This window comes from Phocoena sinus, chromosome 17 (genome assembly GCF_008692025.1).
Source record: "Phocoena sinus isolate mPhoSin1 chromosome 17, mPhoSin1.pri, whole genome shotgun sequence".
NCBI classification, from domain to species: Eukaryota; Metazoa; Chordata; class Mammalia; order Artiodactyla; family Phocoenidae; genus Phocoena; species Phocoena sinus.
The window spans coordinates 64,350,248-64,376,637 of record NC_045779.1 but is presented as its reverse complement, the minus strand read 5'-3'; the positions used below and the strand labels follow the sequence as shown (position 1 = coordinate 64,376,637).

Here is a 26,390-nt window from a genome sequence, read left to right as displayed (position 1 = left end):
GTGTGACGTTGGCCAAATTACAGAAGGCTTTCTTCCTGTCTGGGATGATAGTAACACCAGCACACCTGGGCTTGTTGGGAGGATTAAATGAGCTCACGTGTGCAAAGCACTCATCCCAGGGCCCAGCACATCCTCAGGTCTCTACAAACGACTCACTTCCTGGGACCTGACCATCGCTCTCCAGCACTTCGGGTGACTGCATGCTCGTCCGTTGTGTGGCTGTGTCCTAGGGTCTATTCAACCTGCTCCCTAGAATGGGATGTTATTTCCAGTTTTTACTGCCGTAAGCAACATTTCCATGACTGTCCTCATAGGTAAAGATTTGCTCTCACCCTTAATTGTTTCCTCTGGTAACATTTCTAGGAGTAGAATTGCTGGGTCAAAGAGGGGGCTTGTTTTTAAGGCATTTCTTGATAGATGCTGCCAACTTTTCCTCCAGAAAAGTGCTGGTTTACACTCTTACCAGCTGTGAATGAGTGTGCCCGTTTCCTTGCATGGCTGGGTTATTAACTTTTAATTAAATGAAGGCCCAGGAAAAATAAGAGGTATTTCCCTGCGGATTAAGTGTTCCTCGTCCTTGCTTATAAGCAATAAAGGCTTAAGAACCTGAAATGAGCCCAGAAGGCAAGTGGCTCATGTGAAAACAGCGCCCTCTACTGGTTTTACTGGGTAGAGAGGTGCAAGCTACAGTGTAGATGGTGAGGCTCCGGTGGTCACTAACTCCTGGCAGGTGCCAGGAGCTCTAGGGCAACATTTTACACTTCTGGCCATTTAGTAAGTCAGCCTCAGATGACCTTTCATTCTTACTCAGTTTCTTTCACAGAAGTGCTTCTCAACTGGGGGAGAGTTTTCTCCCCAGGGAGCCCTTGGTACTGTCTGGAAACATTTTTGGATATCACAGGCTGGGGGGCTGCTACTGGCTTTTGGTAGGTTGAGGCCAGGGATGTGGCAAACCATCCTACAACGCAAAGGACGGCCCCCTAACAAGGAATCGTCCTGCCCCTATGTGTCAGTCAGGTTCAGATTGAGAAACCCTGTTTTAGAAGAATGGAAGAATTGCTCCAGAAGGCTTCTTTTCAGACTAAAATAAAATATAGAAATATTAAACATGTATCACCAGTATTACTTTATTTTTTGGTTCTAGAAACCTGATCGTTTTGCAGAATAAAATGGAAAACAGGTGGAAGTGAAGCAGCGCACTGGCATTTCTAGGAGAGAAGGCAGAGTGGAAAACACGGCCCATAATAATGTCACAAGTACTAATAGGGGAGGGAATTTTTTTCCTATTAACTTGATTTGGTTAAACCTGCCATAAATTCCTGTGCTTCCCCTTGAAGGCCTTGTCTGTAAAATAAATTAAATTTTAAAAAAACACAGTGGTTTTGGGGACCCTTTTCCCTCTGATTTCATGAGCCCCAGTGTTTTCATAACATTTATAATTGTGCTTTCCAGTGCTTAGTGCAGAGTGACCATCTGCAGATACAGTTACTTCCCCCTCCTCCACGCCCAAGTAAATGCTGATTTAAGCATTGTTTCTAAGGGGAGGAAGGAAGGGAACTTCAAAAATAACCTTAGAAAAGGGTGTGCCTGAAGGGAAAAGTATGACAAGAATTTCAGGAGCACTAAGCTGTATTTCCGTTTACTCGACATTTGCTGCGTTTGAGGACTTCTCTCTCTGGCGTTACCCAAACCCATCAAAAAACATACCCTGCTCTTTCGTCTTGCTTTAGCCCTGCTTTCTCTACGTTACTTGTATTCTAGAATATGTGGCTTTATGGAGTGGCTTCATTGGTGGTTCTGAGTAATGCTAAGAGGATTATTTTGCCAGAAGTGGAAAAAATAAAACAAAACTACAGCTTTCCCCTAAATATCAGATACTATATCAGATACTGTTTTAATCATCTTCCTTGAGAGGTATTTTTCAGACCCATGAGTGGATTGTAAAATCAACTTCTGGGTCACAATCAGCATCTAAAAACTAAAAAAAAAAACAATAGAAAATATTAGAGGGTATCGTATATAGTAAAGGTAGCTTTTGTTTTGATGATTATTTCAAGATACGTAGCCATACGTAGATGTTTACGTCTGTGTACACAAGCCTGGTGAGAAGTCTGAAAGACCGTGGCTTGGGTTTTATGACATGGTGAAATCTGGCCAGTTTTGTAATTCTTTCATTGTCTCTTTAAGGACCTCAGTGAGTCCTACTTGTCTCCTGTCCCTCATGTTTGCTTCTGTTGCTTTTCCAGGTGGTACCAGGGAGATTGGCTCGGCCTTAACCAGGATGTGCATGAGGCATCGCAGCATAGAAGCCAAGCTGAGGCAGTTTTCCAGGTGAGGACCGTGTTTCTTCCAGACCTCAGACGCCCTTGCTGATTTCAGGTTAAGGAAGCGGTGAGACATAGCATAACTTGCCTCAAGCAGTACTGGTTTCCCCGTAACGTTAAATCCCCACAGCCCATCTCTCATCACAGCCCGTCCCTCTGCGCATTCACTGAACAAGTATTTGACTGAGCATCTGCCAGACAGTGGTCTGGGCCTTGGGGCTCCAGTGAAGGACCAGACAGCCTGGGTCCCTGCCTCATGGAGCCTGCACCCCCCTCTGGGATCTTCTCTGTGTCTCTCCTCACACTCCATCAGTGTGAGGCGCCGAGCACCCTGCTGAGACCCCTGGGTCCCCCACCCCTGCAGGAACCTCATAGGAAGAGGAGCTGCCGTGCTGGAGAGTGAGGCGTGCACTGCCGCCCTGTTACCCGGGACCTGTGTATGTCCTCCAGGCCCGCCGAGGAGGGTGGGGGCGGCTCATAGAAATTTCCACGCTGCCAGCCTCTTGTCTGTTTCACAAGCGTCCAGGATGGGTAGAAATGGCAGTGGCTGGCACAGTGGTCTGCAGTCACCAGTGTTCCAGTGAGAGTGGGACGTTCTCCCAAACAGATGAGCATAATTCAGCACTTCTGCACCGCTCTGCTTTGTGAATTGCAAGTTGCGTGAGGCTGTCACGGTGGAATCCCTCTGACCCTCTTGCAGGACCACCTCAGGAGGCTGCAGAAGGTAGTGGGAAGCACCTGGTCTTGGAGTCACCCGGGCCTAGGTTTGAACCCCGGGCTGGCCGCTGACAGGCCGTAATCTTGGGCTGGGCTCTCAGCCCCTGTCAGATGGGCGTAGGAATCTCTGAAGTGTTCTTGTGCAGACGTACGCAGTGTCCACGCAGTGGAAAGCACCTGCCGGAGCGTGTGATAAAATCTGGCTTCCTCCTTCCCTCCTCGCCCCTGGGGAGTGCGCCCCGTGATGGCACCCCCTGCGCCTCCTCCCACACACGTCGTCTTGTTTTTTCTGGGGCCCGTCCTGTGACACCTCATTCCATTTTAGTGATGAAGAGACGCCAATTCAACAGCCACTGTGTATTGAGCAGCTACTATGTGCCGGCATTGTCTTAGGTGTACAGGGCATAGCCCTGAGTAGGAAACACATCCTGCACTCATGAAGCTTACGCTCCGGACACTGTATAAACCTGATAGAGTGTCAGGCGGTGATGAATGACAGGAGAAGGAACACACGGGATGAGGTGGGTGGCGGCTCTTGGACACAGGCTGGTTAGGCAGCGTCTCTGTTCAGAAGGAGGGTTTGGACAGAGCTGGAGGAAGTGAGGCCAGAGGATGCGCCTGTGAGGGGCATCTTACCACTAGACCCTGGTAAGAGAAGAGGGGGTGGTACCAAAAGCTTGGAGATTTTCAGGAGGCCCAGCATCAAAAAGCAGTCTGAGAATACTTTTGTTGCCGTTCTCACCAGTGCCATTCGCACAGTTTATGGGCATTCTCTAAGTTCCCAACAACATCTCTGTAATGTAGGATCGGGTTGATCCTACTTCCATTGCACAAAAAACCCCGGCTCCCCTGACTCATGATCCCTCTCTGTTGGGAGCTACCTTTCCACTCATTGAACTGCAGTCTGTTTGGGAGTGCACAAAATAAGAAGGGATGTACCTGGAGACCCCTCACCCCTCTGATCCTGCCTAGGCTGTCCACAGTCTACATTTATGACTTATCCTGAATGCACGTCAGAATCATATGGGCCTTTTTTAAAAAAAAGATAATGCTGGCCCCCCACCCTGCAAGTTTCTATCAGGTATGGGGTGAGGCCCCGGTGTCCTCACCTTTTCAAAGCTCTCCAGCTGGTTCCCTTGTGCAGCCAGAGGTGTGACCCCACTGATCTGCAGCGTTGCTTGTTAATAGAGTGTGGGAATGGAAAAAGGGGGCCATGAGAAGAGGTCGCGCCCACCAGTCACGGGTACAGCTTCTTAGCTGTCATTGAAAAGCCTCCTGAGGACACGGTTGCTGTGAAACTGGGGGATTTGGATGTGAACTAGGGCTTAGTATGCTGCCTTGTCTGGCTTCAGGTAATCGTGATTCAGGTACGTTTTGACAACTGAGTGTAAACCTTGACAACAGAATGTGTCTGTTTAATGTCTCCTTTTCTTTCTCCTTTGGTACAAGTGCTTTAATCGACTGTCTGATAAACCCGCTTCAAGAGCAGATGGAAGAATGGAAGAAAGTGGCCAACCAGCTGGATAAAGACCACGCAAAAGGTACTGGGCAAGGTGGCAGATGCATATCAGTCCCAGGTGGCATGTTGCCGGCTGCTGCCTGTGCCTCTGCTGGGTTCATTGATGTCACCCAGAGGACCTGCTCTTTCACCGCTGCTGCTGTGGACATCTCAGTGTTGGAGGGTGAGGGGTCAAAAGTGATCCCATTGCAGGACTCAGTGCTGGGTTTGGGGCATGAAGCATCACTCAGTGGGTAGCCTGATCGCGCTCTGTGACATTAATTGTGATCCGCTGAATTAAAAGTGATTTGTAACAGCAGGCTTAAATGCCAGAGATGCACTTAGGGCATTTCAGCACATTTTGAAAAGCAAACTTTTAATGATGTAAGCTAACCTTCAACCAGTGGGTCTCAGTACCTCATGTGCTAGGTCTGGGGACAGAATGGTCCAGGCAGACGCCACCCCTGTCAGTCTTCCTGGAGCCGAAGGGTGGGGTGCTGGTGGTACGGGAGGGGCAGGAGACTTTGCTCCACGGATCATACAACCTTCAGTAAGTGTGGTGGAGGGAAAGCGTGTGGGCAGATCTGAGGGGATGAAACAGGAAAGAGTTGACGCATAGGTGCTACCAAGAGCATATAAGAGAGAGCCCTGCTCTGATAGGCTCAGGGCTGGTGGGAGGGAAAGGTCGGGGATGGCTTTGTGGGAGCCGGTCCAGTTGGCGATTAGTTGATGAGGGCAGCAAAGGAGAGAAGTATCAGAGGTGACCGTCATTTCAGATGTTCATGCCTGGGTGATGGAGATGCCAACAACAGAAATGGAAAAGTCCAGGGTGGGTGTAGGCTGGTGGGGGAAGAGGAAGTGGCCGGTGGGGATGTGAGTCACGTGGGCCACCCCTCCTCCGTGTCCACAGTGTCTGGCCTTGGTACTAATGTGAAAGTAAAGCAGCTGGGCCATTCCCAGTTCTTTTCCATGCGGTCTAGTTTCTCCTGCTGTAGTCTGAGGGGCTCTTTTCTGAATTGTAACATCTGGCCAGCGTCTTGCCACGTGGGTTCTTTTTGGAATGAAGCACTGTGGATTTGGGCCTTGGGAAAGTAGATAATACTGAAAATATTTCCTGATACTTAAGCTGAGAAATTGTGAATTTTAGAATTTTTATTAAAATGTTCCCAGATACCATGTTTCTTCAAAGCTGGTATGAATGAATACTGTAGGGAAAGACCCCAGTGCATTTTGTTGGTTTTCGTGTTCATAGCCCCTTTGCTGTCAAAGGTCCTCATGAGAGTTTTATCATTTCGTATTCCAGTAAAGCTATTTATTGCATGTCATAGTTTATGCTTTTGGTGATGAAAGTAGTGGCTGTTGCTAAAGTGTTTTCTGTTGAGCTAAGTGGTAAAATTATTCGATATTCTGCTTTCTCTTAGAATATAAAAAAGCTCGCCAAGAGATAAAAAAGAAGTCCTCAGATACACTGAAACTGCAGAAGAAAGCAAAAAAAGGTAATTCTGCTGTTAATGTGTTACTTGGGGAAAATGAGCACTTGCCTGATTTTTCTTTGAAGTGGAAAGTGTTCAATCAGACTGCCTTACGTGTAGTGGTCCTGTGAACAGATAGGAGCTAATAGAATCTATCTGAAGTCCCCAAGTGCAGAATATCTATTAATTTGAGACCCTTGCAAAGTTGTACTTGACTCATTCCTTCCCCCCAACCTGGTCTCCAAAATTTGACAGTTTCCATGCTTATTGTACATTGTGATGAGACCTATAAATTTCTTGGAGGCCTTGGGATAATGCATAAAAGCCTCTTTGCAAATGTTGTATAGTAATTATTGCAGAAATGATGTCATTTTCTCCTCTGTCCTTCACAGCCTATAATCTCTGAAACCCTTTATTAAGTCTCGTGAGAATGTTAGAAAAGGCTGCAGTGGGAGCCGGGAATCATTGCTGTGTAGGGAGATTTTTCATGGTGCTCATGAGGGTGGGAGCTGGATAAGGAAAATGAGACTGCTGGTGCAAGATGCCCCTCCTCCCCCCCCCCCCCCAGCTGATTGTCATTTGCAAACCAGTTAATTATCAGATCCATGACCCAGCTTTGCTCTTCCGGCTTGAACTGGGAGTTTTAAGAGAAAAATCTAGCTCCATCCACTTTGAAAGCATTCGTAACATTTTACTAAGACCTAACAAGATGTAGGGACTCTCTCTCGAACTTGAGCAGGTGACATTCCCTCTAGACTAATTCTTCTTGATACCACGACTTGGAATTTGCTGCATCACAACTGATAAAATGGGTATTCCCCCCCCCCATCAGGATGCTCTGTGGGTGGGTAGTATTGAGCGTTTGTTTGAGACAACAACTTTTTTAGGTAGAAATCCCCAAAACCAAATTTCCTCTTTCCTAAGCAAGCAGTTCTCATTTGGAATTAAAAGAAACATCTGGAGAGATGGGATTGTTTGGTAGAAGAGGGGCGAGGACAGGACAAAGTTTTCAAGCTTTGGCATTTCTGAAAAATGTCTCCCCCAGTTCTTATCATAACCAGGAGACCATTTCAAGATAAAGACAGCGGGATATTCACCCACGATCAGTTTTTCTGTTAGTATTGGCCCCATTTGTTTCTTTTGGATGTGTTTTCCTGGTCTTGGTGCTTCTGCAGTTTATGTTCTATCTGATTCAGGTGCCTGAGAGCTAGCATTCGACAAGTGGAATAGGGTTTGTGGCCAGTAACGTTGTAGTGAGTCTAAAGGTAAATGTAGATAAAACTGCCACCATATTACATTGAATCTGAGGTTCTATAAAAGAACAGGAGGGTAAAAATTTGGAGCTGAACTCTACCTAGTTGACAACATGCCAGCTTTGAGATAGGAGAGATTAATGAGTTTGGAGAGAGGGTCCAAGGAAGATCTGTGGCTTGGAAAAGGTTTGGGAATTTGGTGAAAGGGATGGGGTAAGAAAAAGTAGCGGTTTTCCTTTCTCTCTTCCAGAGTTTTCTTTTCAGAGGCCTTAAGTTCTTGGCTGCAGTGATAATCCTTTTATCTGAATTTTACATGGAGGCTGAAACAGTCTTCATCTGTGACTCAAAGTCACTGGCATTGTCCAATTAGCAGAATTTGGACCTACAGGGGATGCCTGGTAGGTTGATTGCAGTGCAACACAAAAGGAAGTTGCTGGTAATTAGACTTGCCCAGCTCTGCTTAGGCTGCCTGGAGAGGATAACGACCTTCCCATTAAAGCACTGGATAGAAAGATTCAGGACACGTGGAGGTGCCGGACTGTATGACATGAGGGGCTGCTTCTGGTCCTGAGACTCGGGAGTAATTGGCTTTTAGTTGTGAGGTTTCTTGGTGGCACTTAGGCCTGAAGGCTGAGACAGTAGAGGCTGTGATCAGGGGTTTCTGAAGCATCCATCTTTTCAGCCCCAGTCGTATATCTGATGGTCTTGGGCACCATATCCTTTCCAGACGAGGTAGCAGTGATGGTGTTCTTACGCCAAGTCAGGTCAGTAGCTTAGAATGTTCTGGATGACTTTCTAGATACTCCAGTGAACAACCAGAAAACAGTTTTTGTTTCTTTCCTTTATAAAAAAATTTTTTTCTAAAATATGTAAGTGCCTTTTAAAACTCACATTTGTATATTTCTGGGGTGAATGGAGCTTTCTAGGAGGTACCAGAGTTATCGTTCTGAGTGAATGTTAATGAAGTGCTCTCCTAGAAACAGTATGGCCTGAGAATGGAAACAATACAAGCTAAGGGCTGGAAGAAATCTGGTTATTTGAGACTCCCAGTTATTTGGGGGTCTGGTTAGCTGCGGTTTCCCCTTTTGCCTAAAGGCCTCTCTGTCGGTTTCATCTCCCTCAAGTGCTCAAGTGGTAGCTTCCTAGACTCTTGACTTGAAAAGTGTTGGTAGTTCCTTCTGAGATCTATCCAATGCTTTGGATACATTTTTTTTTTGTCCTGATAGAACTGAATCTGGTTTATACAGTGCAATAATCACTTCCTCTTAAATATGTTTTCAGAAGGTCATCAAACAGCTTTCTGCCACTCCTTTTTCCAAAACTGTGATCTTTGATCTAAAAAAATCTTCTGACTCTCCTTTTCAAAGTTGAAATGCGTTTATACATTTAAGCATGGTTCTGGCACTCCCTTTGACCTAGGCAGGCACATATGGGGTGTTATTTTTGTGTGTGACTAATTTACCTTAACTTTCACTCTGCAGCTGTATCACCTTTTGCCACATTCTTTGTTTGACTCTTTTTTACTATACTATAGAAGGGTAATTTGTACTCTAAAGGTATTTAAATATCACTGTCAAAAAACTCTGAATGGTTTTTGGGGTTTGATTAGACTTTATCTTAAAATCATTTTAAAACAACTTGACATGTGCTCCAACTGTGGGTGAATGTACCTATTTTTGTTGAAGGCAGGCTACTGAACACCTACCGGGCATAAAAACTAGGCAGGGAGTTGGGGGCTGGAGGAATGGTCCCGGCCCTCCGAGAAGTTCCAGGCCAGCGCCCAGGGTCGGTGCATGGGGCAGAGCCGCCTTCTTGAGTGGTCAGGGGGACAAGACAGAGGCAGCCAGGAGGGTGGGGAGGGGCTGTGGGGCTGACCCAGCAGCCCCAGGTTCTGAGTGGCATCTCTTGAACCCTCATCGAGTCCTGCTGCTTGACGTCAGCTCGTGACCCTTGAGGCCCTAGAGCTGGTTGTAACCCAACTGGGGGAAGTAAGAGGATCAGAAGTGGGAAACATTTTATGCTGTTTGCCCACTTCTGCCGCCTTACTGTACAGACGGTAAGCCTTATTTCTCATTTAGTTAGCTCTCATGTTATTATTAATTTTAATTAAAAAATTAATTATGGTAAAGCCTTCTGTTTCCATCTGTAACTACTAGAAGTTTATCAGAGACTTTGAGGGAGGGAACTGGAACATTTTAATATGTTAACCCTTGAGCCTGACGTTGAAATAGTTGTTTTCACCAGAGGCTGCAAAGCTAATATTATAAACCTAAGAAACAGACTCCCAGAGTCCCATATTAGCATATTATTTGCTATTATACGAAAATTTTAAGTTCTTTAAATTTAAAAAAATTTAAAAAAATTTTCATTTTCACCCCAGCTTGAACTTTTGATCCTGGTTTCCCTAGTTACTTTTAAAGTTACAGTAAATTACACTTGAAAGCTCTTCTTGTTAAAGCATCTTAATTGGCTTCTTACAGGAATATAGTCTTCATTTATATTTTTAAGAAAAAACCTTGCTGCATTCTCTAGGGGTGCTGATTACTAACTAGGAAGATGTCTGTTTAGATGAGAAGGAAAGGCCATTAGCAAGTGAAGGAAGGGAACTTGGATTTGCAGCTCTTGGTGGATGTGGGTTTAATCGCACCAATGTAAAATTCGGTGGCAAGCCACGGACTGTTTTAACACATGAAAGAAAGGTAAGACTGCTGCTCGAATACCAGTTTGACTTTATTATTTTCCTTTTTGTGTCAATTGTGTATCCTGCACTTTCTCACCGCACGCCCCCCCCCTGCCAGTGGACGCTCTCGGTAAGTCTGTCATCCTGAATCTCTGGTGGCTGGTCACGGTGTGGTCCTTACTGTGGGCTTTCCGTGGTTGTCCAGACCTATGCTAGTTGCCCCAGTTTTCCTGCCAGTTCGGAACAATCAGTGGTGCCTACTTAATCTTCCATAACTTTAAGAAAACTCTGTGTGTGTGTGTGTGTGTGTGTGTGTGTGTGTGTGTGTGTGTTTCAGTCAATCATTTTCTTTCTTTGAAGTTTGGCCCTTTAATGGGTTAGCTCAACATTCTAGGAGTCTCTGCATCCTCATAATTCAGCATTAGACTCATGGAAAAAAGAAATACAGAGTGACTTAAAGCCTCCCTTCCACGCGAAATAAATATAACTATACATACATATCTAGGTGTATATGTGTGTATTTATATCACAAACAAAACGTGGAGAGCTACGCTAAATAACTCCTCAGAATAATTCCCAGATCGGATCTGGTTGTATTAAGCTTGCCACATATCTTTAACTTTGTCCCCCCGGACCATATAGTTTTTTCAAAACCAACCATTTATTTTTTAAAAATCAAAAGTATTTCTTATTTCAGCAGAGTTTGTGGAATGCTTCATTTCAAAGGTATCAGATCTTCAAATTCAGTAAATCAAAATGATTCTTCTTGACTGAAAATTGACCCTCATTCTGTGGGTGACAACGCTGCTAAAAACCTCAAGTCGCTTTCGGTGTCTCGTGGCTGTCCTTGTGTCTCGGAAAGGTCTGTCTGTGAGCCGTCCGTGTAGTTTATCTTGCCTGAGTGTGCCCGAGTGTTCTCTGAGCCTTTGCATTGAGCAGCTCCAAAGAGGTTTTTGCGTCGGATTTTGTCATCTACGATGTACCCGAAGCACACAGGTCCCCTCTGACAGGTGCGGCTGGGATGACCAGCTGTCACGGGGGACACAGCTCTGCCTCCCTCCCGTCATGTTGATGTTGGGATAGTGTCCCCCACCTTTTTTTTTTTTAAGATGCTGTTTTATTTTTTTTTATTTTTATTTTGTTTTGCGGTACGTGGGCCTCTCACTGTTGTGGCCTCTCCCATTGCGGAGCACAGGCTCCGGATGCGCAGGCTCAGCGGCCATGGCTCACGGGCCCAGCCGCTCCGCGGCATGTGGGATCCTCCCAGACTGGGGCACGAACCTGCATCCCCTGCATCGGCAGGCGGACTCTCAACCACTGCGCCACTAGGGAAGCCCAGTGTCCCCCACCTTTTAAAGGTGATAATTCTCTCCAGTCCTCAGTGTTGTGGTTCAGAGACAGCTTGAACAGTTTTTAGTGCACCTTTGGGAGGAAGGTAAGACACAGCCATTCTTTTGCTTATCGTGATAAAATTCATATAACATAAAATGCACTGTTTTAACCATTTTAAAGTGTACATTTCAGTGGCTCTAGCGCATTCTCAATGCTCTGCAACCATCACTACTGTCTAATTTCAGAACGTTTTCATCACCCCAGAAAGAAATCCCTTTCCTTTTAAAGCTGTCGTGCCCCATTCTCCCTCCCCCAGCCCATGACAACTGTTCATCTGCTTCCTGTCTCTATGGATTTGCCTATTCTGGACATTTCTTATAAAGGGAATCATACAGTATGTGGCCTATTTGAGGACTCAGACTTTTACTAGAACCTTTGCTTGAAAGCCTGGCATGAGTCTGTGGAGTAAATGGGGCATGCTGTTTGTTTTAAGTGACGGACAGTAGGATTAGGGATGAGTAAAGGAACCACGCAGCCTTCTGTGACTTAGATTCTGCTCACCTTAGGGAGAATCTCTGCAGCCCCTCTAGTTCTCTGTCTTGCAGGGGCCCGTTCACAGGGCTAAGCCACAGTGGCATATGATTATAGCAGTGAACTTGGGCGTAAAAACTTCGGAAAGCTGTGTGGCTTGAAGCCCTCATAAATTTTAGTTTACAAGTTTTACATCATGTTTGAACCTGGAGATCTGTATTTTAACCAAGTTTCATGGTAGTTAAAATGTCCTGGTTTAACAAAAGAAGAAAATAATACGTATATACAGAACTTTCCCTCCGTCAGTTAGAAGTATTTACCTTGAATCTTGCATAAGCAGTGACTGGGGGCCTCCACAGGGGAGAAATTTACAACTCAATAAAGTGTACTGAGCCAGGGGTACACTGCTCCCGCCAGGAATTGAGACTCTAGTGGAAGGAAACCAATTATAGTCGTTCCTCGGTATCCGAGGGGCATTTGTTCCAGGACCTGCCTCAGACTATGTGATGCTCAAGTCCTATAGTCCGCCCTCCACATCCACGGTTCCGCATCTGCGAATTCAAACAAGGATTGTGAACATAGTGCACGATCCATGGTTGGTTGAATGCGGAACCTGTGGATTTGGAAGCCGATTCCATATATATCGAAAAAGATCCATACGTAAGTGGACCCGTGTTCAAACCCGTGTTGTTCAAGGGTCAGCTGTAGTTTAATCTGGTGAGCTCAGCACCACGATGAGTATAAGCGGAAGGCGTAGCAGCTGGGCAAGGCGCAAGGAACCCATGCATGCTTGGTGTGGGTGGGTGATGAGGAAGATGAAGAGGGGTCAGCTGGTGGAGAATGGGACGAGGGCTGCTCAAGGTAGAGGGGACAGTGCGAGCCCTCACCATTGAGACGGGAGCACCAGAACCGTGGGAAAGGTGACCATGCTGCGGAGGGGGAGTGCGGGTGATACCCCAAGTCACCTTTTGGGGAGACTGACAGTTCCATCTTGGGTGGACTGAGAACCACAGTGACACCCCGTGTCAGCCTCAGCTACCTGCCTCCAGATGGTTCTGTCACTCGGCCCCATTTCTGATCAGACCCCATACCGGACTCAGCTTCTCTACCCATCACCCTTCTTTTCTTCCGTGCGGAGAAAGCAAAAAGCCTGTGCAGTGCTGAAGCCTTTCCACTGGTGCAGTGGTTTCCGCAGCCCCTGGCTGCATCAGGGTGAATGTTTGCATTTCCTCACCCATTTCTTCTGTGCTTACAAAACTGGCAAAAACCATTCTCAGGATGCCCCAGAAACTGCAGTCAACGAGTGGATCACTCTCCCTGGCTCAGTGGTGAAAACTGAGTATGTCTCAGCCACCTCCATCCACTCCCCCTTTGGGTTTTGAAAAGGAGTAGCACTGGGAGCCCTCCTGCCCGGAGGGAACCCCCACCTACAAATCTGAAGTCTGGGTATCTGTTCACGGATCAGCTGACTTTCTCGCCTGGCACAGTGCAGAGGCTTCTTTGCTGCGTTCCCACTGCCGAGTTAGGGGAGGTGGAGAAGAAGCAGACTGCTCAGAAGGTGGTGTGGCCTGCACAAAGAGACCCTCTCAGCAGTTAACCCCATCTGTCATGGGTGTGCCTCCAGGAGTGGTCAGGAATTGTCATGCCCCCAGGACCTCCTGGACCCCTGGAGTCAGCATGGAGCCAGGGGTGGCCCGCCCTGTATTGCCGGTGATCTAGGTTGCAAGACCCAGCCCTAGAAGAAGCGACCCCCAGAAATCTCCTCTGGATGTTTTCTCCGACCACCTCCCCGTGATGCGTGTCAGCTGTCTGCAAAGGGACAACCGAAAATAACAGCGGTCCTTTCTGAATGCTGACGTGAGGTGGTGAAAAGAGCTGGTCCATGATTCCAGGCGTCTTCCCCACTTCCCGCTCACCTCCGGTGGGTATCCCTGGAGGGGGATGGATTGTCACACCAGTGCGATTGGGAAAAGGGTACTTTGAGCCCAAAGCAATGATTGTTCTCTATTGGAACTAAAGCTGGAAAAGTTCCTTCTGAGGTCAAGGGGGTGACTGTAAATGCAGACGGGTGATCGCTTAGACCTCCAGGGGTTGCTTGACCACTTGTACGTAGCCTTGTGGTCTTTCTGGATATTTAGATGCAACTGCACGTAACGTAGCAGGGAAGATTATTGAGTCACTGCTTCATTCTAGGCTTGGGAAAGGTGTTGTAGGAGTGCACACATTTAATTATGCAGGAAATAATGGAATGGGTACAGTTTTACTAAATGGGGCAACCTGTGTGAAATGGACTTTTTAATGAGTCAGTGTTAGAGAACCACAGCCCGACATAAGGTTCTGGCCCTAGAAATGCCAGGTAAAGCAGTCAGCAGAGCAAGGAGAGAGAAGGGAGAGGTCAGTGGGTGATGGCAGCCGACCCTGCCAGCCTGTGCTAACGGGCCGATGGGGGAAAAGCATAACGAAGGGGCAGCCTGACTCCTCCTATCTTAGTACAAGCAGCAGCGGTCAGACTTTATTTTTGAGACCCCGGGTGGCATTCGGAACGCTGTACCTAACTGCAGTCAACAGAGATGTTTGAATCTAACCCAAGAAGTTCCTGAAATGGACGGTTGCATTTTGGGATGAAAGCATGTAGTCCTCGGAGGCCAGGGGACTCATTCGTCATACTTCACACCAGGGCGTTCTAGGTAAAAACAGACCGAACAGATCCCCCCCGAGGCCCAGAGCTGCGAGCTCCCTTCCTCCGCAGAGCTGGTCTCTGGGAAAGCCTCGCCCCGACGCAGCTCATCAGGTGCCTTGCTTGTGACTCTAGCTGCAGATGGCTCATTGCGGGAGCGGAAACAGATGCCCTGAAACGTCCCTGTGCGTGACGAGACTGTTGTCAAGGTTTGGAGCGCCTGGCTTCCCTGTGGCTGCATTTAGAAGCTGGGAAGATGCATTTACAGTGGGGGGGGAGGGGGCAGGGAGAGTGCCCAGCAGGAGCCCAGTGCTTGTCTCCGTGTTAATTTTGCCAGAGGACAAAAAGGACGACATGCTTGGAATATCCATTCCTTGCACAACGTGGTTTTGATTTACCCCGGGAACGCTGAGCCGGTGGTGCGGGTGCAGGACTGGGGGTGTAGTCCTGCCTTTCTTGAGTTGCAAGCCATTCACAGTTTTCGGGGGGTTTATTGCTTTACTTCCAGCGCCTCTCTTTCATTCATACATCCCCAGTGACCGCCGCAGAGGAGCCCTGTGAGGCAAGCGCGCATCTTCGCTCATTCAGGAAGTAGATATAAAGTGCCTCCTCTGGGCTGCACCCCCTTGGCAGCCACGGGACCAGAAGGAGCCTCTGCCCTCAAGCCGTCCCCAGGATGGCGGAGGCCTTTACGTTCTAACATCAGTCCTCTGACACCGACAGGGTGTCCTGCAAGTCACATCAGTTCAGATACTAACTACCGGAGTTGGCTTAGCTAAGGACTCAGCCCCACAAGACTTCCTCCTCTTCAAGATTCACCAGCCACAGGTGGGGTCCGCAGACTACCCACCCTTCCGCCCAGCCCGTCTCAAACTTAGGCTCTCACGTGAACCGCCTCAGGTTTGACAATTTGTTATAAGGACTCGCAGAACTCAGGAAAGCACGGTAGTTTCCTGCTGACTCATTATAAAGGAAACCAGTGAGCGTCCAGGTGAAGAGCTCCGTAGGATGCAAGGTGGGGCGGGGGTGGGCACAGAGCTTCTTTGCCCTCACCAGGCACGCTGATGGATACACTGGAGCTCGCCGCTTCAGAGTTTCTGTTGCATTTTATCGTTACGGAGGCCTGCTGTCCCCTGCTGCGGTGCCCAGGGTTAGAAGGAGGACTTCAGAGATGCTGCGCGACTGCCGACGGCACCTGCCGCTTGTCGAGCGCTGACCACCTGCTGGCCGTTGTGCTGAATGCTCTAGTGAATGAGTCCACTTGGTTGGTCTTACAGCAACCATGCGAATCCGGTGCTGTTTGTTATATTTAACAGATGAGTGGAAACTGAGGCACAGCCTGTTGAAAGAATAACAGAAATTGAGTTTGTTTGGAAATGTTTAAGTCAAAAGGAAAAAAAAAAAGAAAATGGTTAAGTCCCAAAGCTTCCAATCTTATCTGGTCAAATCTCTTTTGATTTCTGGTTGGTTTTGCTTTGGGGAATCGATCAAAAACCGCTGCAGGATATTAAGAGTAGAAGATGATATATGTAGCGATAATAAGGATAGCCACCTTTTGGTGGAAAAAGAGAATTTTTCACTCCAAATTCTAATCTCCAGCATCACCTTGCATGTCTATTTCTGAAACTATACCCCCATGTTTCAGTATTTATATCCCGTATTCCATTGACTTCAGATGCCATCAGTTGTAAGATGCACTATTATTTTCTTTTATTTTTTGTGCGGTACGCGGGCCTCTCACTGTTGTGGCCTCTCCCGTTGCGGAGCACAGGCTCCGGACGCGCAGGCTCAGCGGCCATGGCGCATGGGCCCAGCCGCCCCGCGGCATGTGGGATCCTCCCGGACCGGGGCACGAACGCGTGTCCCCTGCATCGGCAGGCGGACTCCCAACCACCGCGCCACCAGGGAAGCCCACTATTATTTTCTGAATGATAAAAAAGAAAAAAAAAATGCCGATTACACGATGACATCCCCACTGACTGTAAGACATCTTAATTTGTAAGGTATAAACGTGAAAAAGTGGGCATCTTCAGGTGAAATATGGTATTTGCACGAGTGTGTCAGGGGCAGATGGAAGTCATTTTGTGGGGTTCCAATGGCTTCTCCATACGTCTGGGGGAAAAGAGGACTTCGGATGTGTTCCTGACGGTGAGCTTGGCCCAGTGTGTCTTGGGTTGGTTCTCGCCCGTTGGAAAGCCCTTTGCCTGCATCTGGCTTGGTTCAGCCCCGAGGCTCAGGTATGGGCTGCAGTGTGTGTAGGGAGAGGCTGGGAGGTTCCAGATGACGCTAGTCACTTGACTGCCTTTTTGATCAGGCTGTCACTATGTAGAACCTTTAGCTCCTTCCGCCTTGTTCCCAGGGTTTATGTTTGCTGTGAGCATGAAGCTACAAAGAATGTGGGCTTCTGAATGAGAAAGACGGAGGGTTGCATATGTCTGTGCCCATTCCTAGCTCAGGGACTTGCAAGCCACCCTGGTTCCCTCAGTCTCAGTTTCCCCCTCTGCCAAATGGGGGTGTTAATTCCTCCGTTGAACGTTTATGTGTATGTAGATTAAGGAAAATTAAAATGTAAATGTTGGGAAAATATGGGATCTTGGTTTCATTCCAGAATGCTTTGTGACCTCTATCTCCTTTAAAAAAAAAAAATTAAATCTTTTCTCCTTTAGGGGTGCTGCTTTGACCCATGACACGGTGCCCATTAATAGTGCTTTGCCCCAGGAGCATTTTTTGTAAAGAGAATAATCATATGACTTCCCCTGTGCAGGGAGTAAGGGGCTGCTGGCTGTTGTTCAGCGGAATTCTCCAGCATGAATCCAACCAAGACCTGGAAACCAGCAGGGGAAAAAAAAATTCTCGAGACTGAGTTGACTTAGATTTTCCAGAAAAGGTCACAAGCGATGCTTTGCTCAGGAATTTTGTCTGGAAAGCCTGTTTAAGGCACCTCCTCTCTTCTTTTGGCTGATGGACGGCCCTGGAATTTGCTCATTTTCCATTGTTAGGCCATTTAAGGGCGTGATGGTCGAGCCAGTGAGCAAACTCAGATCAGGCTATTATATCAGTGCCTCATTCGTTCGCAAATATTTGAGTACCTGCCTTACAAGCAGGTGTGCTGACAGAGAAGATACCGCACTGAGCAAAAATATTTGTGGTTTCTGTCCTCGTGGGGCTTCCTGATCAGTAGGGGAGACTGCCATCAATCAAAGAACTGGAGAAATAAAGATAAACTTAGAATTGGGAGGAGTGTCGTGAAGGCTATGTATAAGGAACTTCTGAGAATCAAGTAAGAGGATTTAGTCTAGTGAAAGAGTTCAAGGAGGGCTTTCGTGAAGAACCGGGACCTGCAGGATGAACAGGTGCTAGACAGGTGGGGAGGGAGAGTGGATGTGTAGGTATGGAGCCAGACCCTGGAGAAGCGCCTGGGAAGTGGACAGAGGAGGGGAGGAGGAAAGGCAGAGGGTGGTCTAAGAAGTTGACCCACGCATGCCTTGCAGGACAGGCCATGTTAAGGACATTAGACTTTTCTTGAAAGCAACGGGAGCTACTGAAAAGTGATAAGATTTGCATTTTGAAAGGAATTTGGGGCTGTTCTGGGCGAGCTGGTCTCAATGCAATCAGGGTGGCCTATTAGGGGCTGATGGAGCTGTCCAGGTGAGAGATCAAGGTGGCACAGTGAGGGTGGCAGTAGCAGAGGTGAAATAGGTGACAGAATCAAGTCCATGTGGGAGCTGGCATGGCCAGGACCTGTACTGAGGTCATCGGCAGTGGCTCTCCTCGCATTGCTGATGGGAGGGAAATGAACAGGTCTTTGTATATTAAGTCAGTGCCAATACAACTCTGAATTTGTGGATCTAGAAAGATGACTGTATCTTAAAACCAGTACATCCAACAGGGACATGGAATAATTTCTTCCACAGTCTTTTTTAATAAATATAATTACATGTTGTGTTAGTGAATTTAAGAAATAAACATTGTGTTTTTAGGTTATGATATATCCCACATGGAAATGTACTCACTATAATTATAGCAGTCTTCATAGATGATACTTATTTTAGAATACTACAGTTTGGAAGTCCTTTAGTTATAACATAATACACATTGAAAATAACTTGACTAATCATGGAATAATTTAAGCTTATATTTACCGGATTAGGTAACACTTGGGTCTAGTCACTTTGCTTTCCTATGTCAGTGTATTTTTAAAAGTCAGTGTCATTAATTACAGATAGGTGTGTGCCTTATAACTTGTGAAAGGACGTAAAGATACCTCCCCAGTTTCTTACAGTTATAAGTTGGTATTGAAAGAAATTGCTACCATCATCAACCCCCTCCTCTGGAGTTAAGGACATGCTGACTTGGTCTGCAGCCCTCTGTGGTTCCTTAGCTGGAGCATCCTTGGAGAGGCTGAGAGGCTTACGAGGAGGCCTCTGGAGCAGCCGCAACCATGTGGCCTCACCTGCAGGGCCCGGGGTTAGCCAGGCTGTTTGGCAGGTTGCAGAGACGCAGGGAGTTTCATTACCAGAGGACTTGTATCATGTACACATTCGGTGTATGTGGATTCATCTGCGCAAGTCAGCATTTTATTTATTTAAAAAAAAATTTTTTTTGGCCGTGCCGCAGGGCTTGCAGGATGTTAGATCCCCGACCAGGGATCGGACCCCGGGCCCTCCACAGTGAAAGCACAGAGCCCTGACCACTGGACCTCCAGGGAATTCCCAGAGTTTCCTCTATTTGAAAATGCTGGGGAATTCCTTGGTGGTCCAGTGGTTAGGGCTCCGTGCTTTCACTGCTGAGGGCCTGGGTTCGATCCCTGATCGGGGAACGAAGATCCCTGATGGCAGCGTGCTGCATGGCCAAAAAAAAAAAAAAATAGAGAAAACTCCCAATCTCATGGGGCTGGAGGTGCACCCACCCGCCCGCCCTCCATGAGGCCTGTGTCAAGAGGGAGCCCTTGCTTCCCTTCAAGTCCCCTGGGAGAATGGGAGGATGCTTTGACAAGTGTCTTGTCCACTAAAAACTTGGGAAACCTGTGACTCAGGGGCCAGGTAATGTGTGAGTGTGGCTCTCTGGCATCCTGGCGGAAGGAATGGAAACAGTGACCATGGTAGAGAAACTGGAAAAACTGGTAGAATTATGGGGGTGTAGGATGGGAGATGGTGACCGATGACTGAGTGGAGGAATGGGTGAGTGGGTCACCTTGAAAGTACAGCGAAACTTCTCAGAGCAAATTCTCACGTTGGAGAAAATCCCTCCAGCGTGGAATTAAACACTGGGTATTGCTGTACCCAGCATACGTTTGTGCTCACCTGACTAGTGAGGGCTCCACATACGGAGCACGGACTATACTTGAATGCCATCTAAGGTGGTTTTGAGGGTGACCTTTGACTGCCCATGATAGTCCCCTTTTGTGCTAACTTAGGACTTAACCCCTGCCAAAAATCCAGTGACTTTTGCTAGTTGGATGTTCTTGACGCCTGACTGCCTCTGTTTCCAAATGAAGCTTTCTCATCTGCTTGTGAGAAAATACAGAATATATTCCTACATACGAGGCAGTTTTCCCTGACCCTCTACTTTTTCAAACCAAATAACACATCGCATTTAGTGTTCTCTACGGCAGTGCTCCCCAACCTTTTTGGCAGCAGGGACTGGTTTCGTGGAAGACAAATTTTCCATGGACAGGGGCTGGGGAGGGAGGTTCAGGCAGTGATGCTAGCAATGGGGCGCAACGGGGGAGTGACGGGGAGGGGTGGGGAGCGATGGGGAGGGGTGGGGAGCGACAGGGAGCAGTGGGGAGCGACAGGGAGGGGTGGGGAGCGACGGGGAGAGACAGGGAGTGGTGGGGAGTGACGGGGAGCGGTGGGGAGCGATGGGGAGCAGTGGGGAGGGGTGGGGAGTGATGGGGAGTGCTGGGGAGCGACGGGGAGCGGTGGGGAGCACAGGGAGGGGTGGGGAGCGACAGGGAGGGGTGGGGAGCGACGGGGAGGGGTGGGGAGTGATGGGGAGTGGTGGGGAGCGACGGGGAGCGGTGGGGAGCGATAGGGAGGGGTGGGGAGTGGTGGGGAGCGATGGGGAGAGACAGGGAGTGATGGGGAGTGACGGGGAGCGGTGGGGAGAGGTGGGGCGAGGTGGGGAGTGACGGGGAGCAACGGGGAGGGGTGGGGAGCTACGGGGAGGGTGGGGAGCGACGGGGAGGGGTGGGGAGTGACGGGGAGTGGTGGGGAGCAACAGGGAGCTGTGGGGAGCGACAGGGAGGGGTGGGGAGCGGTGGGGAGCTACGGGGAGGGTGGGGAGCGACGGGGAGGGGTGGGGAGCGGTGGGGAGCCATGGGGAGCGGTGGGGAGGGGTGGGGAGCGACGAGAGCGACGGAGAGGTGTAGGGAGCGATGGGGATCAATAGGGAGGGGTGGGGAGCGGCACACGAAGCTTCCCTCACTCGCCCACCGCTCACCTCCTGCTGTGCAGCCCGGTTCCTAACAGGCCTCGGACAGGCCAGGGGTTGGGGACTCCTGCTCTATGGCATTCGCATTGTTAAGGAGGGGTACGTGGTGACCGGTCAGGCCCCTTCCCAGGAGGCGAGTGGAATCCAGTCCCTCGGCTTGAGGCAGCCGGTGGAGGAGGAGGAGGGGTCCAGTGTCAGAGGGTCAGGCGGTGTGGGCTCTGCCCTGACTCTGCCTGCCCCCCTGAATGGCCCTGGACAGCCCCTCCCCTTCTCTAGGCCTCCACCTCCTCTGAACTGGGAGCAGGTTTGCTTGGATAACCCCTACTGCCCCTCCACTCCAATATTCTGTTTAAAGCATCTATTGAGTACTTGTTGTATACACCTCTTAAACACCTATTGAGTACTTGTATACACAGGTGGCATTTCAGTGGGGGCTGAACTCGGAGAGTCCAAGCCTCCATCCTGAAGGAGTTTAGAAATTCTTCCTCTGGTTCAGGTGGTAGGTGAGCATGGGAGCCCAGTGTGGAAGCTCAGGAGCTGGTCTCGGGGACAGTCCCCTTCTTGTCCCCAGATCACGTTTACAGTAGCCATGCCCTCTGACACAGTGCCTATTTGCCCATATTTATACAGACTTCTGTAAAAGGCCAGATTGTAAATCTTCTCAGTCCAGGGTCCAAACAGTCTGTGTCACAGCAACTTTACTCGGCAGTTGTGATGAGAGCGGGTACAGACAACCTGTAAATGGATGGGCGTGGCTGTACTCAAATAAGACTTTATGAAGATAGTTGCCTCACCAAGTTCTAGAGTTGTCGACAAGTCTAGAAATGGGTGCCTCTGCATAACCGGGCTGTGTGGACAGGGCCAGATGACTCCCGGGCATGGGCCAGGCTCCGCACCCAGGCCCCCTTCAGTCCTCCACCAGCAGAGACCTGACCGCAGGTCTTTCTGCTGCTGGGCTTGTTCTACAGGAAGGGCATTCAGGACTCTCCACTAGGGAATTAAAGTAACTGCCGGGGCGTCCCAGGGGCCCCCCAGAGCCAAGAGAGCCAATGCCTGCCACCTTTGTATTCCGGGACAGAAACTTCTGTCTAAACAGAGGCTTTTTCATTGAGGATGACCCAACAAAGCCAGCTTGTGCCCATTTTTGGCAACATCCATAGGCCCTCACCTTGTTCATCCCTTAGCCACTTCAGAATGCAGGTCAGGACGAGTTACCCCAGGAAATTTTACTTGTCGTGAATAAACCAGGATAGATATGCTCTTTGGGCATTGGAAATTGGAAGTGGCTGGCCCTAGAAAAACAGCTTCTTTAAATCCTTTCTGGGTATAAATACATAAAAGTCCTGGAAGATTGTGGTTTCTACTCCAGCAAGGACCTGAGGGAGGAGGGCATTGGTTCCAGGAGCTGGTGTTTCAGCATGCCAAGCTTGGGGCTTTGTTTCGTTTGCAGGGCGAGGTGACATCCAGCCCCAGTTGGACAGCGCACTCCAAGACGTCAACGATAAGTATCTCCTGTTGGAAGAAACAGAAAAGCAGGCAGTCCGGAAGGCTTTGATCGAAGAACGTGGCCGGTTCTGCACCTTCGTCTCTATGCTGCGGCCTGTGATTGTGAGTTGGTGGAAAGTTCCAGAAGGCATAAACTGGCAGTTTGGAGGAGAGCCTCCTTATTTATCCTGGAGGCATTAAGAAGCCGCAGTGTGTCAGGAATCATGATGGTGGAGTCATTTTTATGGGTGAATAGTTGTCTGCAAGTTGCTGATGGCTGCACGGCCCACTCTATGTTCTAAGCACTGATGGTTCCACTTACTTTTTCTCCCCAAGTCAAGAAGGCCCTGCAGAGTGGTTCTCAAAGTGTGGTCCCCAGGCCAGCTGCAGCACCTGGGAACTGGTTAGAAACGTACATGCTCAGGCCCAACCCAGCCCTACTGAATCCACAACTCTGGGGTTGAGGACCCAGTCATCTGGGTTTTAAACAAGTCCTCCAGCTGATTTTGAGACCCACTGACCAAGCTGAATGCCAAGGAGTGACTGTGAGGTTAATATGGGAAAAGCCGCAGTGAATCAATGCAGACTTATTTTCTAAGTAAATCGGCTGCATGCCTTGAAAACTTACGCTGTAGGTGCTCTTGAAGCTGGTAGAAGTGCCCCAACTCCCTCTGCTCAGCCGTAGCAAGATGCCCAAATCCGAGTTCTTCCCCTGAGCGTAGCACTTTTCCCTGACTCGTGCTTCCCTGGTCCCACAGCTGCAGCTTGTTGCACTGGTAACGTGAATGGCTGTTTCTTCCATAGTCCCCCGTTCCTGCCTCACTTGCCATTGATTAGGTTGGTGGAAAAAACAAGAAAGAAGGGGGAAGTTAACCTCCAGTGAACACACATGTGCTGTCACAAAGGGCTATCAGATCTGGACCAGAATATCTCCAAATAGTTGCCGTCCACTGAAGCCGAGTGACTTCGGGGGTGGGGAGGGTGGGTCGTGGCCTGCAGAGGGGCTGTGCTGCAGGATCCCGTGGGGACACACAGGCGGACCACCCTAGCAGGCCCGCCAGCCCCCAGACACTTCGAGGAAGGCCCACGTGTTGGCTGTGGCTCGTTCACCCCTGTCCCAGGTGCACAAGTCTCCATGATTATGGCTGATTTCGTTTTCCTCTCCACGTCCTCCAAAAAAGGGCTGGTAATAGCTTCGGCAAAGACGCATCAGTCCCTGCATGCCTTTTCTGAAAAGCTGAAAGTGTTGGATGGTGTCCCTAATAAAAACAGTTGGATCAAGATGATAAAGTGAATCACTCATAACAGGTTGTGAATTCCTTTCAGGAAGAAGAAATCTCAATGCTAGGGGAAATAACTCACCTGCAGACCATATCAGAAGATCTGAAAAGCCTGACCATGGACCCTCACAAACTGCCCTCTTCAAGTGAGCAGGTAGGAGTCAAGGGGTAAGCGTGGGAGACAAAGCCAGAGAGACAAAGGTTCAAGGCCCTGAGGGTTCCTTGCGGCAATATCTCATTTTCAATACCATTCATGTTTTACACTGTGAAGCATAGTAATCATCTTCCTTAGTCATTATACAGCACCTACTGGGTGCCGGGCTCTGCTCTAAGCTCTTTACATAGACTTCCTCTACTATTATCCCCATTTTACAGAGGAGGACCTTGAGGCACTGAGAGATAAAGTCACTTAATCAGGTAGTTACTGGTAGAACTGGGATTTAAACCAAGCTGTCAATTTCCAGAACCCATGCTCTTAACCATGTGTTCTCACTGACCCTCTAGAAATAAACTCTGCTAGGGACATGACAGTGGTGTATCTTGGTCATCATTGTGAATCATTCTCACTGAATTTCTCCCATTCTAAGTATGTAGTGCACGAGGATTTCTCTTATCTTATGAAAAAGGTGACTTTTTAAATGTTGATTCATTTGGTTCATGTGACATTAACACTGTATCCAGTGGGAAGAGACATATTTGGGTGAACAGGTGATAAATCATGTGCTGGCCTTTGCCTTTTGTATAAAATTCTTATCACTGCCTTGGGAGCCAACTAGGGAGACAAATTTGGGAGCTTATATTTTCCATCCTATGAAATTGTGTTTATCAGACTATAGCCTGCAGGCATTCACTCAGTAAGTAGACATTTATTGAGCACCCAGTGTATGAATGGAAGGTAGACCTTATACTCAAACAGCTCTTTGTCAAGTGAGGGAGACAGATGTAGAAGTAATTGTGAAAGAATTGGTTTCTCTTGATTCTGTCAGGTTTTAAGGGTCAAACAGGGCACAAGTGACCACTGAATATCAGGTAGCTAAGATGTAATAAGATCAACACATCCTGAAACCATTATTGTCTATGTGGTGGTGTAAGCAAAAACCCTACAAATTCTAACCTTGGGTGTAAGTGGCTCTTATAAATTGTTAATGTAACTAACTGTAAATCTTTCTCTTTCTTTTTTGACGGATATGTCATGGTTTTCCTCCCCTCTTCGCATTAATTATATTTTTGCTTGTCTCAGAAAAAGGATTGTGATGTTGATGGATTGGTACTATGATTCTTTAATTAGAAATCTTAACAGCATGTTTTTCTTTGATCCCCACTCCTCGATGATGGCAGAATTTCGACGTTATGATGGCTGTTAAGATTGGACAGATAATGTTTCGCTTCTCGACACCCTGCTTACCCTCCTGGCTCTCTCCCCTTAGGTGATTTTGGACTTGAAAGGTTCTGATTACACTTGGTCGTACCAGACTCCACCCTCTTCCCCCAGCACCACCATGTCCCGCAAATCAAGTGTCTGCAGGTAAGTGAGGCCGGGCTGGGCCACTGCTTTAGGGACACAGCATTTTTCTTTATGCTAATGTGAGCATTAGAGTCGGTCTTGAGCGCTGAAATGGCTCATCTGAAATAGGAAATGGTGATCAGGTGAAAGGATCCCATCATGATTTTGGTCTCACTCTTTAGTCTCTGGATTAGTTTTGGGTCATAAGGAAAATCCCATCAGGTCTTAGACCAGTGGCCACAGCTTTCTCACTCAGTGTACGTTGTACGGATTTTCCCATCTTACGAATTCGCATTGGATCTTCCTGTTTAGCAGAGTAAGAAGCACATGGGCTTAAAAAAAGGGCAAACAGAGGTTGATTCTTGTGCAGACTCATCTTGCTGTCGCCAGAACAAGTGAAGGCAGTAACAGTGGCTCGTGCCCTCATTTGCCCCCCAATTTTGGTCTCAGGGCTTCATAAAGTGAATAGAATTCTTGATCTGTTAACCACTCCCACCACTCCCATCACTGCTCTGTGAAGCACTAGCGCTACCTAGTGGCTCACAGTGAGAATCCATTGGAATAGTTCTGCCATTGGCAACGCTGTTTCCTGGCAGTTTTCTGTTGAGCACCATTCTTGGCTTGCTGACCGCCAAGTTTATTCTCTTCCCGTGAGGGTGGAAACATCCTTGTGCATCATTCCTTTCTTGGTACACTTCACCTGCTAATCTTTTTCTTTGACTTTTCAAAGCCAAATGAATTTCCACTTCCTGTGAATTAGCATTGAGAGTAAAGAGCAGGATGGATCTGCCGAATCTGTGTCTGGTAATATCTCTCTACACGTGTGTGTGTGTTTCATTTCATATTTGAGCTTGTGCAGTGTACACGGAGCAGGAAGTTCAGACTTAAGATGCTTATCCTGACGTTTAGCAACCTGAAGGTGTTGGTTTCTTGTCATCCTTTGTGCGCTGCGTGTGTGTTCGTGTGTATGACACATCTACTTAAGTTTTTTACTGAGGACGTTTTTTGTTTGGTAACCAAGAAAACTTTATCTCGATTAGTGTAAAACAAAGCTGCATGAGTATCTTTTCTTTCTACAGTTTTAGTTTCAATAGAAAATCATGTCACATGGACACCACCAGTTCTGAGCTTGCTGCAATGGAATTGCAGTGAGCTTTGTTGTCAGTCTCCAAGTGCCCTCCTCTGGCTGACTGGGGGAAAAG

At 48.1% G+C, this 26,390-nt stretch overlaps 1 protein-coding gene across 13 annotated transcripts in view; it reads left to right on the top strand.

Annotated features, from left to right (window-relative positions):
- Window positions 1-26,390, top strand: part of MTSS1 (MTSS I-BAR domain containing 1) — a 162,792-nt gene that overhangs the window by 123,951 nt on the left and 12,451 nt on the right. For 7 of the 13 annotated variants that reach the window (XM_032609613.1, XM_032609617.1, XM_032609622.1 and 4 more), the window contains exons 4-9: window positions 2,247-2,331; window positions 4,491-4,582; window positions 5,961-6,035; window positions 22,370-22,527; window positions 23,731-23,838; window positions 25,112-25,209. In XM_032609613.1, coding sequence (XP_032465504.1) covers window positions 2,247-2,331; window positions 4,491-4,582; window positions 5,961-6,035; window positions 22,370-22,527; window positions 23,731-23,838; window positions 25,112-25,209 — 616 coding nt within the window. Of the gene's footprint in view, window positions 1-2,246; window positions 2,332-4,490; window positions 4,583-5,960; window positions 6,036-10,062; window positions 10,075-22,369; window positions 22,528-23,730; window positions 23,839-25,111; window positions 25,210-26,390 lie in introns of all 13 variants that reach the window. The other 6 variants (XM_032609612.1, XM_032609616.1, XM_032609619.1 and 3 more) reach the window with 1 other exon arrangement.